The following is a 15000-nucleotide window of genomic DNA, read 5'->3' as shown; positions in this document are numbered from 1 at the left end:
TGGTTATTGTGTAGCTACACACTCTCCTCTCACCTGTGAGGTTTCCAGTAGAGCAGCAACACAGCACAGGTGCAGCTGGTTCTGCCTCTGTCTGATCTGAGGTCAGAAATGCTGGAGATTAAACAGCACTAAAGAGACTGAGAGCACTGCAGTAAACACAAACTCCTGCAGCTGAACTCTGATCATCATTCACATGAAATAAAGACTCATTCTAATCTCATGTTATATTGCCAGTGTTGGTGTCTCTGTCTCTGTCCTTTATCACCAGATGGAGGTCTAATCTACACCAGATAGCTTTGGGCTTTGCTGAAGCTACACACAATGAGAAGGGGGAATAAACTGTGTGATTTCCACAGATAGATAAAATGCTGTCAGTGATGGTGAATGAAACATTTTAGTAAGGACATTTTTGGTCTGTACAGTAAATAGCTTCAACCATCTAAGCAGATTCACACAGACAACACAACACAAGATTATCAAACAGACTACCATATCTGGTGACCTTCCCTAAACAAAGACAGACATGACATGCATTCATCTGATTTTCAAACAATCAGATTTTAGTTCAAGAAACTCAGCTGTTTGTAGGTTCATAGCGTGTGTGTGTGTGTGTGTGTGTGTGCTAGTGTGTGTGTGTGTATGTGAGAGAGAGAGAGAGAGAGAGAGAGGAGCACTTTAGAAGGATACATTAATTAGCATTTGCCAGTTTGGCTGTTTGACTGGAATGTCCCTAATTTGCATATACTTGGCAGTCACAGAGTATCAGGAAAACATTTAACTTCAAATTCAATATGACCTCATCCCAAATATGTTGTTCTGCAACCCTGTTAGCGTAAGGCTTGTTGGTTCAGAGTGGATGTAGAGTGCAAGAATGTACACACCCATTTGACAGACGGTTAACCAATCAGAGTTGCTCTGTCAGGGCTCCTCCACCTGACTCAGGTGTGCCTCTTGCTGAAGCAGGAAAGGAAAGTTAAGCTGATTTCGTTTCACTGGAAATGAAAGTTAAGCTGTTTTTTCATTTCTTGGCCCGTGCTCTCATTTTAGGTAAACACTGCCTCAATCACTTGTAGTGACTCCAGAGATGACCAACCCACCCCTGAGACTGAACATCTGAAAGACTGACAGCAGAATTTTGCCAAAGGACTCAGGATTCTACTTTCCATCTGGGCGTCGGGGTAATCTCATACTTTATAGTGAGTTTAGAAAATGGCCTCCAAGCGTTCTTTTCCAGAAGAGGATTTCTTCTGTCCTGTGTGCCATGACGTCTTCAAGGATCCTGTCATCATGACATGTAGTCACAGTGTGTGTAAAGTCTGTCTGGAGAAGTTCTGGGAAACTAAGGGACATGAAGAGTGTCCCATCTGCAGGAAAAGATTCACAAAATCAAATCCACAACTTAATTTGGCATTAAAGAACCTGTGTGAGACCTTCTTACGGGAGAGAAGTCAGAGAGCTTCAGCTGGGTCTGAGGTGCTCTGCAGTCTGCACAGTGAGAAACTCAAGCTCTTCTGTCTGGAGGATAAACAGCCTGTGTGTCTGGTGTGCAGAGACTCAAGGGAACATAAGAATCACAACTTTAGTCCTGTTGTTGAGGTCACATGTGATTATAAGGTAAGAACTGAAGGAGTTCCATGGTTGTATTTATTATATTATTTAATCTTATTATATTGAGTTTCATTCATGAAACCTTATACGAATGAGCTTTACAGAAGAAAGAAATGACTAATCAAAGAATTATCACGTTCTGCCCATGTGTGTGATGTCTAAATTGGCTGTCTCTAAATTAGACTCAGGGGTAAATCCAGCTCGATCTGTTGGCAGTTTGATTTTGCCCTGCAGCTCAGGCGGGAAACCACATTTTTCTCCTTCCGTTATTGGCCGCTGTAGAGACAATACAGAGCATAATTATATGGTTCTAAAATTATACATGGCATTTATGATTATCTAAGGTTATGAAATATACAGTAACAAACAGGTTTGGGCCAGCGACTGTGGCTTGAATAGGTGCAATGTGTTGTAATAACTAACCAGAGATACACATTTCCTGAATAGGATGCAATACAAACCAATCACAAACTTGCTTATCCACCTGGTGCACCCGGCTCATTGGTCTGATTGTTTGAAGGACAATTCAATTCATACTTTGCAGTCACGTGACTACCATGGATGAGGGTATCAGAGCCACTCTGGCGGGCAAGAATCGCTGACAAAAATGGCACTTGCATGTTTGCAGCCATGTTTGCATTTGCATAACCCCGGCTTATCTCCTTGGCAGTTAGTCCAATCGCACAACTACTATCTGGCATGTTGTTTTCACCTCAAAATACCAACCTTCGCACAGTAAAACTGGCGGCATCCTGGCGAGATTAGTTTACTGGGTTTCATTGCTGGAGAGTGATGTTGTTGCCCACCAGCCAGTACTTCACATGCAAAGTATGAATTGCAAATTAGTCTGGTGATAGGCAGGTTATCTCTAAATAGCACCATGTGATAAATCATATACAATGAGGCAACATGAGCCATCCTGTCTGGGGAAATACCTGGCCCAATTAGATTAGTTAGTTTAGAAAACGCTAATCCTGTGTGAAGCACTGTAATCTGTAATGAGAACACATATATATTAAGGTACAATATCATCTTATGCTACAGATTCTTTACAGGTTTTCCATCAATCCAGTGTTGTCAGAGTTATACAAATGTACAGTAATTACAAACAGGCACGTGTACATGCACTTGTCAAAAATATCAGAGCTGAAGGTTTGAACATGACTTACCTTCTACTAATGATTACTGCACATGGCTGGCTTATTATGATTATTGAGGACTTAATTATTGAGATTATTCTGATCACTGAGCAGTACTCTTGCTTCCATATGCTGCTGAGATCCCCATGCAGACTCCTGTGCATACGGCATGTCTCATCTTGTTACTGTTGATCACTCAAACACGGGACAAGATGTCAACAGAATTCATCTGAATAACAAGCTGTTGTACTTTGTCTTCCATCATGACAATGTACTGTGGACTTTGTGGAGTTTGTAGGCAATGTTTATTGGAGTTGTTGTTGCATAACTTTTGTATTAATTGTGTTTCAGGAGGGACTGAGGACACAGCTGGGCAAGTTGAAGCAAAATCTGGATACACATAGAAAAATTAAACTAATTTGTGATGAAACAGCAAAACACATAAAGGTAAAGATAACACTGAGGAAATATTAAAGTGCCAATTTGTATTAACATAATAAACATGGTAATAATATGTGTTAAGACTCAGGCCCAGCACACAGAGATGCAAATCAAGGAGGAGTTTGAGAAGCTTCGCAAGTTTCTACGAGATGAAGAGGCAGCCAGGATAGCTGCACTGAGGGAGGAAGAGGAGCAGAAGAGTCAGATGATGAAGGAGAAGATTGAGAAGATGAGCAGAGAGATCTCATCTCTTTCAGACACCATCAGAGCCATAGAAGAGCAGTTGGGAGCTGATGACATCACATTCCTGCAGGTAGGAACATCACTGTCTGTAGGGGTATTAGATCTCCAACTCTAACTCCAGTGATAATCAATAACACGTATGTTTAGTTGAATTCCGGCCAGTGCCACCCACCCACACTCAGCCATGTTTTGGGTCAGTAATCTTTTATGTGCTGATGTGTTGTGAGATGATGTTCTCCTTTGAGGGGGTTCTCGAGAGGAGAGCAGGGACACAATAAGTGGAAAGAACAACAGGAATCAATCGGACATTTTTCTATAGTGGTCTATAACGGATTGCAGAGGATGATCTTGTAGCTGTGGGAGAGACTACTTGCAGCTGTGGGATAGAATGAGAAGATAGACACAGAGAGGGAATGAGAAGATAGACACAGAGAGGGAATGAGAAGATAGACACAGAGAGGGAATGAGAAGATAGACACAGAGAGAGAATGAGAAACAGATAACCGTGACACCTTCACCCTATTGCGCACACAGTTACCACAAGCCCATGTTCTAACTCCTCTGCACATGCACGCGCGCACACACACACACACACACACACACACACACACACACACACACACACACACACACACACACACACACACACACACACACACACACACACACACACACACACACACACACACACACAGCATCATTTAAGGATGCAGTTGCAGAAGGCACAACACTTACTGCAGCGTAGCCGGTTCCAGGCCAAGCACCTGAGTGAGTCTGGTGCTATCAGGCTCCTGTACAGTATGTTCTCCTGATGGGAGTTGTGTGGAGAAGGGGTTGAGGGGGGACTGGGCTCGTGTGCAGATCTGTGCTCTGTGGTTGGTGGCTTTACTGTGGAGGTCTGATCGGTTGAGGAAGGAGAGGCATGATGCAATGCAGGTGACAATATGAGTTTGTTTTTTAGCTGCAGTAAAGCAGCAAGGGGAGCAGTAGAAGAGAATGGGTTGATGTGCTCTGGTACACACACACACACACACACACACACACACACACACACACAGCTGCAGTTCTCATACTGAAGCAGCAGGGGGAGCAGTAGAGGAGAATGGGGTGATGTGCTCTGGTACAGCAGTAGCAGGTGACACACACACACACACACACACACACACACGGCTGCAGTTCTCATAGTGAAGCAGCAGGGGGAGCAGTAGAGGAGAACGGGGTGATGTGCTCTGGTACAGCAGTAGCAGGTGATAGGGGGCAACAGAAAGGGTTTTGAGTTTGGAGACGACAGAGAGTCTCTGTTGCCAGCGTTTATGGATGTCAGGGGTGTGTTGATCAAAACCCAGTTTATTGTCCAGAGGTGGTTGAAACACTTTGAAACATGGGCTGTTTTGTGTGTTCTGGGGGTGTTGATGAGGAGCTGCTTGCTTTGGTTGGAGTTGGACAAGATGACACACATCCAAACAAGCTCAGACAAAGCTACACACAACATTAAAGCAGCTTATGCCAAACCCCCTCATCATACACACTGACCCCTCTTCACTACAGGTAGAGATTGTTTGATACCATATCATGCTGCATGTGTGTGTGTGTGTGTGTGTGTGTGTGTGTGTGTGTGTGTGTGTGTGTGTGTGTGTGTGTTGGGGGTGGGGAGTGGTTCGGATGGAGGAATAAGCATTTGATTGTAATATTTGTGTTGTTGTGTCCACTATGTGTCAACTGATCAGTCTGTAAAAGTAAAAACAGTGCAGAGTGTAGGATATTTAAACTTTCAAAATGGACCAAGATGTAGCAAAAGACCTTAGACCTTAATTATAGCAATAATGTTTAGCCTATACTTTCTCTTTTCTTATGTTCCAGAACTACAAGAGCACGGTGGAAAGGTGAGTGATCTGCCTCCTGTCTCTCTCTTCTCTGTGGTTCTGAACCCAAACCCACAGCAGCACTGACTCCTGAATGTTATTCCAGAGCCCAGTGCACACTGCAGGATCCAGAGAGGGTTTCAGGAGCTCTGATCAATGTGGCAAAGCACCTGGGCAACCTGAAGTTCAGAGTCTGGGAGAAGATGCAGGAGACTGTTCAGTACAGTGAGTAGCCTACTTAACAGACATAATCAATCTTAGGAGGGGTCCTTGGGGTCCTTCACTGATAATATCCCTCTTCCACAACTCAAACAAGCAAAACAGAGCAGAACCCACTTTTACTCATCATACTTCCAGTAATAATACACATCATACACACTGCCCCTGTGATACAGATGTGGAAATGGGACTGTGAGAGAGAGACAGAGAGTAATCATACACACTGCCTGATACAGACTGTCGTCACTACAGTTGAGTATAAACTCTGACTGCCATACTAACGAGCCTGGCACCACACACAGAAGCACACACCATAAGTAGATCCAGTTGTATACCCGTCATCAATATAATGAGCAAGTTTACAATACACATCAAGAGAGAGATGGATGGATGGAGAGATGGGATAAAAAATTGTTAGACAGATGAAGAGAGATAGAAAGAGGAAGAGGGATATCAAATGCATGAGAATGGTCAGTGATAATCCTCCCTTCCACTAACACCCCTCTCCTGTGAGTCCACTCCTGTACAACTCTGATCCCTTCATACTGATGACTAAAGAGCATTTCACTATTACTACTTCTCCTGCCATTACACTTGGCAACACCACTATTAATAATGACCATCATTCACATCCTCATCACACACCACTCAGTGTTCAGCTCATGTGTGTGTTCTTTCTCCCTGCAGCTCCTGTGACTCTAGATCCCAACACTGCAAAACCCAATCTCATCCTGTCTGAGGATCTGACCAGTGTGAGACGTGGTGATGAGAGACAGCAGCTTCCTGATAACCCAGAGAGATTTGATAAGTATTCCAGTGTCCTGGGCTCTGAGGGCTTTAACTCAGGGACTCACTGCTGGGATGTGGAGGTTGGAGAGAACACATGGTGGATTGTGGGTGTGATGACAGAGTCTCTCCAGAGGAAAGGAAACATATACACCAGGAGTGGAGTGTGGTATGTGTGGCATAATGGTGCTGAATATAGAACAGGTGCTCCACCTCAGCCCTCCACTCTCCTCACAGTGCAGCAGAAACTCCAGAGGATCAGAGTGCAGCTGGACTGGGACAGAGGAGAGCTGTCATTCTCTGACCCTGATAATAACACACACATACACACTCTCACACACACCTTCACTGAGAGAGTGTTTCCATACTTTAATATTGCCTCTGAACTCTCTCCTCTGCGTATTGTACCAGTGAAGGCCTCTGTGTCAGTAGAGCAGCCCAGTTAGAGCAGAAACAGTCTCTGTCTGAACAAGAGCCGACATGCAGAGATGGATGGAGACATTTGGGTGTCAGTCATGAGTCACTCACACAGTAACTGCAGTCAATCTAATATCTGACCTGTGAGGCATCATCTTCTGGGTACTTTCATTTAGTTCAGGATGTTCTGATTCTCCATGTTGAATGTCCACTAAAATAATTGCTGGTGTTGTTCAATTTATTACTCTAAGACAGTATGTCTATGTTGCTGTGTGTTTTGCATGTGTGCATTTTTATGATGGCTTCTGTGGTCCATGTATGTTTTTCTATACTGCTGCTGCCACAAGCACATTGCAACTACAGTGAATCTAATATCAGTTCTGTTCTGTGAGCCATCGTCTTCTGGTTGATTGAATTGAATTTATGTTATTCTTTGCTGAAAATCCTCTGAAATAGCTGCTGATTTTATATAATGTATTACACTATGATGGTTTGTTATCTAGGTCTGTGTTTCTACACTGCTGCCACAAGCACATCAAAATATCAGATCAGTAAATTATGTGGACATTTCTGTTGAGTCTTCCTGTTTAGAGCTCAGCTCATTTAGAGGGCCATCTGGTGGACATTGTTGGAAGGCAATGTGAACACACAGTATACACATTGCAGCAGTGATATTTGACTACACATTAAAATAAAATACAATTTGTTTTAAATCTACAAATTGGTTATGTATGTGTTACACCTGTTCTGTGCACATCTGTATATAATTTCACACGAGTTACATTTAGTAATGTCACTTCCCTAGAGGGGCTGAAAGATGAGTACTGCCATCTAGTGGTGGTTATTGTGTAACTGCACACTCTCCTCTCACCTGTGAGGTTTCCAGTAGAGCAGCAACACAGCACAGGTGCAGCTGGTTCTGCCTCTGTCTGATCTGAGGTCAGAAATGCTGGAGATTAAACAGCACTAAAGAGACTGAGAGCATTGCAGTAAACACAAACTCATGCACAGCTGAACTCCGATCAGTAGAGAAATTAAATAAAATATCTTTGATTTGAAGGTGCATCATTTGTGATTGTTAGTGTTGGTTTGTCTCTGTCCTTTATCAGCAGATGAAAGGTCAACTCTACACCAGTAATCCTTGGCCTGTACTGAGGGTAGACATGTTGAAACGTTTAAAGAACCAAAGTAAGAACTGTGTGATGTCCACAGCTGGATGAAGTAGCACTGCTGGAACAATAGCCCAGCAGGCCAGCACAACATCTGGTGTGCTGTGTCCATTAGAGCTCACCCACACATGACCAAAGCTGGACATGACAGAGTTGAGAGGTCACCTCTTGTGCTGCACTTGGACACATCATCAGTTCTACCTGGACTCAGGTGTTTCAGCATCAGGTGACCCAGGTGACCCTGTTGGGGTGATGACGCCCCAGCGTGTGTCCTGTGTCCAGGTAGCGTCTCTCCCCTCCTGACCCCCAGCTGCCCCTCTGTGTGTCCAGCACGATGACCTTTGACCTGCGGGCTCCTGTGGTGATGCGTCCAGCATGCTGTGGGCCCTACAGGGGGACTGGACACTCACAACTCTGCATATTAATATGGGAATACAATTTGGAAAACGTTTGTCTAGGAGCGCTTCTTGGACTCAGAAAAAGTTTGTTTGAGGTGCTCTTAGGGAAAAAATCAGTAGGAAAAACCAGAGGAACTCCAAGGCGCTCTCAAAATGGTAAGGTCAAGAAAATTAATGAACTCTTTACTGTACTCCAAAGACAGCTTAATGTTAGAGTTAATGCTGTTTAAAAATGTATGGAATTCTTTTAACTCTGTTTCTGACCCAGACCAAAACAAGCAGACATCATCAATGTAGCGTCCCCACCAAACAATGTACTTCAAAAACACATTCCTTTCACAATTTAAGACAAAGTCTTCATCCCATTTGCCCAAAAACAGACCTGCATATGAAGGGCTATAACAAGCCCCCATGGCACACCCTTTTGTCTGTTTGAAAATCTTATCCTGGAAGATAAAGATGTTGTTAGTTAAAGTCCATTCAGTCAATGAGAGTAAAAAATCAGTGGGTGGCATTTCAGATGCTGGCCGTATACTCAAGAAATGTGTGAGTGCTTCAAGACCCTGTTGGTGATCAATATTAGTATACAATGCCTCCACATCCATTGTGACAAGGAAAGTATCTTCTATATTTTGCAGTTCTTCAACCTTGTTCAAAACATCAGTTGTGTCTTGAACATATGCTGGGAGTGAAGGTAAAAACGGTTTAATGAAATAGTCTATGTCTTACACTCTCACTCTCACACACACCTTCACTGAGAGAGTGTTTCCATACTTCAACAGTAAATTTCTTATGAGGATCTTGCCTGTAGCGGTCTCTGTAACAGCAAAGGCCCCACAGTAGAGCTAATAGCTCCTCAGCCCAGGCCTGGCCAGCACTGGCCTACAGAGAGGGATGCAGACCAATGGGGGTCAGTTATGAATCACTAACAACAACACATATTAGATATGGATCAAAAATAAATGATGCATTTAAACTCCTGTTATTATATTCTGTTGTCCCTTGAGATTTTATTTGGAATTTGTGCGTTTTTCAGATTTGAATGGTATGTCAAGTGTGGAACTCCACGGGGTGTTTGTTTGTACCATGTTGTATTTTTACCCTTTGCAAAGCTGTATTTTGTGTATTGCTTGTTGTGGAACTCTTGTTAAATAACTCTATAGAGATTGGCTGTAAGACTAAAGCCTAGAGCCAATAAGGGACCTTTGCTGCTGCAACCAGTGACAGAATGGGGGTGCTCAGGTGATTGGCTCTCGTTACTGTTGCTGTAGCCAATGATGAGCGGCCTCACCTGTCTAGCTGGGTGCGGCTTCACCTGCCTGGCTCTGGAACTTGATTGGCTCTGGATTGTCTGGCTGGAGCCAATCTGAGGAGGGGACCACCTATATAGCTGTTCTTCCAAACAGTATGGAGGAGACACAGACGTGGCACTGACGAGGAGAGGGGCACGGCGACCGGCTCTTGACTGCAGCAGATGGCCTGGTGGAATATCGCCTATGGATGCCCTATACATCGCTCTCGAAACTCCTACTAAAGGGAAGTGCTCCATTCATTGTGTGTGTGTGTTTTCAGTTTATGTTGTGCAGCTTGCTGTCCCTAAGGACCGGTCTCCTTTGATTACAGAGCCAGACGAGGCCACCAAGGGGCTTGTATATCTCCAGACGGCTGACTACTGAGCGTGGACTTGGACTGTTTCGATTGCGTTTCTTTTCCTGGCCGGCAGGAGGGAGCCGACCAGGACAAACTCTTTTTACATCATCTTGGATCTTGGACTGGGACGGGTGGCACTGGCCGTGCTGCCTTTGGCTTGGACTGGGGACTTGTGGGGGGAATGCCTTCTGTGGGAACTTGACTTGCTGTGTTGTGCTGTGCCTGACTAAGGTTGATGTGTTTTTGCCTGATCTAAGTTAATCCTACTGGTTTGAATTGTGTGTCACTGGGTCGTATAGCATTCTCACCACTAGAACCCATAAGAGTCATCAGTAGAGGGCTGTGCTGCCTTGCCATTTCCTTGGCCAAGAACTTGTTCTAATAAACTGTTTTTACCATCAGTTCTGTCTGTTGTGTTGCATTGTGGGAGGACTAACTAGTGCGGGTGTTATAGGCCCCACGACAGGTACACGTGTGACCATCATTTCCAAAATGAATGTTCCCTTGAATATGGTGTGACCCCTGTGCCACAATATTAAATGTAAACGTCAGTACAGTTGTGAGTGAACTGAGTGAATACACTGAGTGGCCAGGCCATTGTCTCTCAGCTTAATGCACTAGGACAGGCAGGACAGGCACACCTGCAGACAGAACACCTGAACACACCTAGAGAATAGAATAGAATATACTTTTATGATCCCGTGAGGGAAATTCAGTTCTCTGCATTTAACCCAATTTAACCGAATTAGTGAACACACAGCACACAGTGAACACACAACACACAGTGAACACACAGTGAGGTGAATCACACAACCCAGAGCAGTGAGCTGCCTGCCCAACCAGCGGCGCTCGGGGAGCAGTGAGGGGTTAGGTGCCTTGCTCAAGGGCACTTCAACCGTGGTGGACTGGTCGGGGATCGAACCGGCAACCCTCCGGTTACAAGCCCGGTGCGCTAACCAGTACACCACGGCTGCCCCCAAGGGAAACACAGCCAGCTTCTAGTCCAACCTGAGGTCTTTCTGTGATCCCACTCCATATCTCTCTCCCAGTCCCAGCCATCTCCTATCAACCTCTCTGTCTTATCTAATAAATTAAAAAAAAAACGTAGATTTTTAAAAAAAGGTTCTGTGTCAGTGTGCCAATGCCCAAAGTTCCACTCAGACACACACACAAATTAAATTCAGTGAAAAGTAATTTTCTAGTTTGCAACCATGTAACTGAACATGCTTCCACCTCATGGCTCCACTCCCTCAGAGAGAAGCAGAAACGTCCTGTTTCAGAGAGTGCAGTACTGTAATGATCTCCACAGAAGATCTTACCTACACAAGTCTCAGTAACAACCTAACAGCCTGAAGCAGAAACTCCCTGTTTCAGAGAGTGCAGTACTGTAATGATCTCCACAGAAGATCTTACCTACACAACACTGAAAAAAATATTGCCCCTGATTTACTTAGAAAAGGTAAGGCAACTTTTTGCATCAGATTATTATGTAGATAAAGCAAGACTGACCTTTGTATCAGCTACTTAATTTCTTGTCTGTAGGAAATGAGTTTTGGAAGTAAAGTCAATATGAATTCATCAAGTAAAGTCAACTTCATTTTTCAAGTAGAGTCAACTTAGTTTTGCAAATGCGTGAACTTAAGTTTATAAGTAAAGTTTAGTTGATTAAACCAAGTTGGTTTTACTTACTAAATGAAGTAGCATTTACTCAAGAAATCAAGTAGCTTAAACAAAGACTAGCCTTGTTTTATATACATAGTAATCTGATGCAAAAAGTTGCCTTACCTTTCTTAAGTAAATCGGGGACAACATTTTGTATCATGCTTGGTCTACTCAAAAAGTTAAGTATGTGTCATCTTGATGACAATCCTCTTATCACATGTCAAAATACATGGAGCCAAGTGTTTACATTTAAATCATTGTCAATTATTTGCTAACAACTAAAATTTGTTTGTGAATCACAGGTATACTTGCAGGTATAATTATGCATCTTAACTCCCCTAAAAGACTTAGAAGTTGTTTAGCTCAAATAAACACATTTATTTGACCGTAAAATTATGTCAATGTCAATTTATTTGTATAGCACATTAAAAAACAACAACAGTTGACCAGAGTGCTGTAATAAGACAAAAAGTTGCTACCCAGAGCGTCGTAGTCGCCAGTGTACCTGTGACACCAAGACATAAACAAGCAAAATAACAAATCAGGCTACACAAAACAAATAATGCTGGACGGAGCGGCGTAATCGCCCATGACGCGCGTACCCATGACACCAAGACATACAAAGACAGACAACAAACAAAACCAACAAACAACAAAACAAATAAGTGATAAATTAAAAAAAATCCATGTCCAGCTGGTTAATGGAAAGACATGTCGCGCAGATCCTGAAAAGTCCAAAAGTCAGCCAGCTTCCCACTGGGCTTGAGCTCGATGCTCTCAACAAGTAAGTCCATGGGCAATGGGCGACAGGTCGCGTCAGAAGCACAGATCAGTCCTCCGCAAACTTCTCTAGCCAGACACCAGACAAGGCCGCACACAGCCTCGCTACAGGTCGCGTCGGCTGCACAGAGCAGTTCTCCGCAACCTCTCCAGCCAGACACCGGACAGGCCGCACATAGCTCCGGCTGGGGGCCAGAAAGAGACCGCAAGCGATCTCTACCGCACAGACAAGGAACTCGATTAAGTCGCAACAGATGCCCGCGGACAGCCCAGTCCAGTGCAGCAATCCTCCAGTCCAGGCAGACAACACCAGCACGGAAGCTCGGCTCCTGATGAACCCATGGCAGCGGCGGATCTCTCACAGAGCAGGCGAAGGCACAGCCCCAGCAACGATCCTTGACTACTCCGCTTCAACCCTCTCCGGTTTCAGCACCAGTTCAGTGCCGAGTGGATGGTACCAAAAGAGTCACCGCCAATGACGACCAAAGCCAACGTCAAACTCCTCACCCGAACAGACAGACAACAATTGGAGACAGACGACAAAAGGAGAAAAGAAAAACGATCGTAAATAACATCTAAATATTGGGGATAACTTGAGACTATGAGACTATGAAAAATCATATAAAATAAGGCAATAAAAGCAGGCAATGGTTTCTCTACCTTGGACAGATGTTGTTATCACTTCTTGGACGGCTGCTACATCATCATCGAAAACCTGTGAAATAACCACAGAGAATAAAATCCATTAGGTATATGCAAACATAGTTATCAGTCATTTATTTCTTGTTCTTTCACTACTTTGTAATAATAGAGCAAAGCAAAATCATTTTACAATAGATTCCAATGCCAGGTATTTTGCTACAATTAAATAAATCAAACCCCAACATAGGCACATTATTCAAAATCGATACTCACTTCCAAAGGATACTCACCACTTACTACAGGCTTTGGGACAATAGGAGATTTGGGCCACCTCAAAAGAAAACGCTGAGAGAAAAAAAAAAAAATTAAAAAAAACAGATGTAAATATGTGAAGTACAACCACAATCTGAGTAACGGACACAAAAGACAATGTATGTTCAATGCGACATACATTTCGAACATCAAGGCCACATGGATCAACACGATAGCAGCTAGCTAATGCTAATATGAAAAAGAGATTAAAATTAGCTATTTACACGTGTCATTTTAAACTTGGACAAAATAGCTTTCAATGTGCACCACACACGGTTTACATAAGGACCACGTACAACACACTAAGTTATTAGAACACACTAATACATTAGTGTTGACATTCAGTTGTTGAATTCTAAAATAAATATCTTTGGCACACTTACAACTTTTACCGAGGCTCTTTGAACTGGGAGGAGAGGAGTTCTAGCCAAGCTAACGTTAGTGAACGTCATTGAGCTTTAGCATAACACAAGCCAGCACAAAAGGCTGATTAGCATTCGCTCATTTCAGACTTCAACTCTCCAAACGTGTGTTCGGTAAATACACACGATAACTATTACAAGCACGCACATGAAGTGAAGCGATGTGCATTGATTAATTAAGACACACAATGCTCCTTCTCAGAGTCAACGTTATCAGTTAGCAGCTAGCTGCTAGCTAGTTGGCTAACAGTGGTGAACTTATTAGCTGGCCTGCCTAACACAAGCTCCTTTTATTCGATATTAGCTACTGAGGCAATGGATCTAAATAGATTTCCTCTTACTCAGATGGGCAATTTCAGGAATTTTCAACCATTATACCTACCGTAAAAGTATGTGGTCTTCAGCACGGGTCTTCACGGTCTTCACTATCCAGCAACGGGCAAAAGAAAGATGGCGATGGTACTGGCAGTCAAGTTTATTTTCCAGTGGGCGGAGTATCAGAGATTCAACTTGATATTGTTTGTTGGGTGTTTCAACTTGATAAGATAAGCTGGTATAACTAAATAACCCATGTAAATGTAAGACACTCACAATTATACCTGTTTTGAACAAATGTAGATGAATATCAAACGATATATTTTCATGTAAACACACAAACTGATTTGTTGTTGTTAATTTTACACATTTGAATCATGTTAAATCAACAAGGGGGCAGAATCATTTTTTTCAGTGAAGTCTCAGTAACAACCTAACAGCCTGAAGCAGAAACTCCCTGTTTCAGAGAGTGCAGTACTGTAATGATCTCCACAGAAGATCTTACCTACACAAGTCTCATCAACAACCTAACTGCCTGAAGCAGAAACTCCCTGTTTCAGAGTGCAGTACTGCAATGATCTCCACAGAAGATCTTACCTACACAAGTCTCAGTAACAACCTAACAACCTGAAGCAGAAACTCCTGTTTCAGACTGCAGTAATGGATCTCCACAGAAGATCTTACCTACACAAGTCTCAGCAACAACCTGAAGGTCATTGAGAGCTCTGCCCTAAATACAAATTCTAACCATCCTGACTCTGTTGGTTATGATGATTTAAAAAAATTGATTCATATTTGGGGATGCATGTCTTACACTGCTTCTGTGCACATATGCTCATCACATGTACTGTAGTAACTTAGAAGACCCATAGCTGAAGCCTCACTATAAGTACTGCCATCTAGTGGTTTTAATTATGTAACCAATCAGCTTGTAG

The 15000-nt window shown here is 43.2% G+C and overlaps 2 protein-coding genes across 2 annotated transcripts in view; both read left to right on the top strand.

Annotated features, from left to right (window-relative positions):
- Positions 1-210, top strand: part of LOC134079133 (E3 ubiquitin-protein ligase TRIM35-like) — a 4854-nt gene extending 4644 nt beyond the window's left edge. The window contains exon 6 of the mRNA XM_062535314.1: positions 1-210. This exon is cut by the window's left edge and continues 1142 nt beyond it. The gene's annotated coding sequence lies outside the window, so the exon portion shown is untranslated.
- Positions 211-990: 780 nt separating this feature from the next.
- LOC134079125 (E3 ubiquitin-protein ligase TRIM35-like) lies at positions 991-7106 on the top strand. The gene is made up of 6 exons (XM_062535306.1): positions 991-1614; positions 3099-3194; positions 3271-3501; positions 5292-5314; positions 5400-5518; positions 6200-7106. Exons 1-6 carry the CDS (start codon positions 1210-1212, stop codon positions 6742-6744), a joined length of 1419 nt encoding a protein of 472 aa, XP_062391290.1. The 5' UTR covers positions 991-1209; the 3' UTR covers positions 6745-7106.
- Positions 7107-15000: the final 7894 nt, after the last annotated feature.

Source organism: Sardina pilchardus, chromosome 4 (genome assembly GCF_963854185.1).
Source record: "Sardina pilchardus chromosome 4, fSarPil1.1, whole genome shotgun sequence".
NCBI lineage: Eukaryota > Metazoa > Chordata > Actinopteri > Clupeiformes > Clupeidae > Sardina > Sardina pilchardus.
This window is presented reverse-complemented; position numbering and strand designations above follow the sequence as displayed.

Excerpts from the sequence above, each read along its gene's own strand:
- LOC134079125 (XM_062535306.1), top strand. The coding sequence starts at position 1,210 with ATGGCCTCCAAGCGTTCTTTTCCAGAAGAGGATTTCTTCTGTCCTGTG. Across the intron at positions 1,615-3,098 it reads AGGTCACATGTGATTATAAG|GAGGGACTGAGGACACAGCT; the intron begins GTAAGAACTGAA and ends ATTGTGTTTCAG. Across the intron at positions 5,519-6,199 it reads GCAGGAGACTGTTCAGTACA|CTCCTGTGACTCTAGATCCC; the intron begins GTGAGTAGCCTA and ends TTCTCCCTGCAG.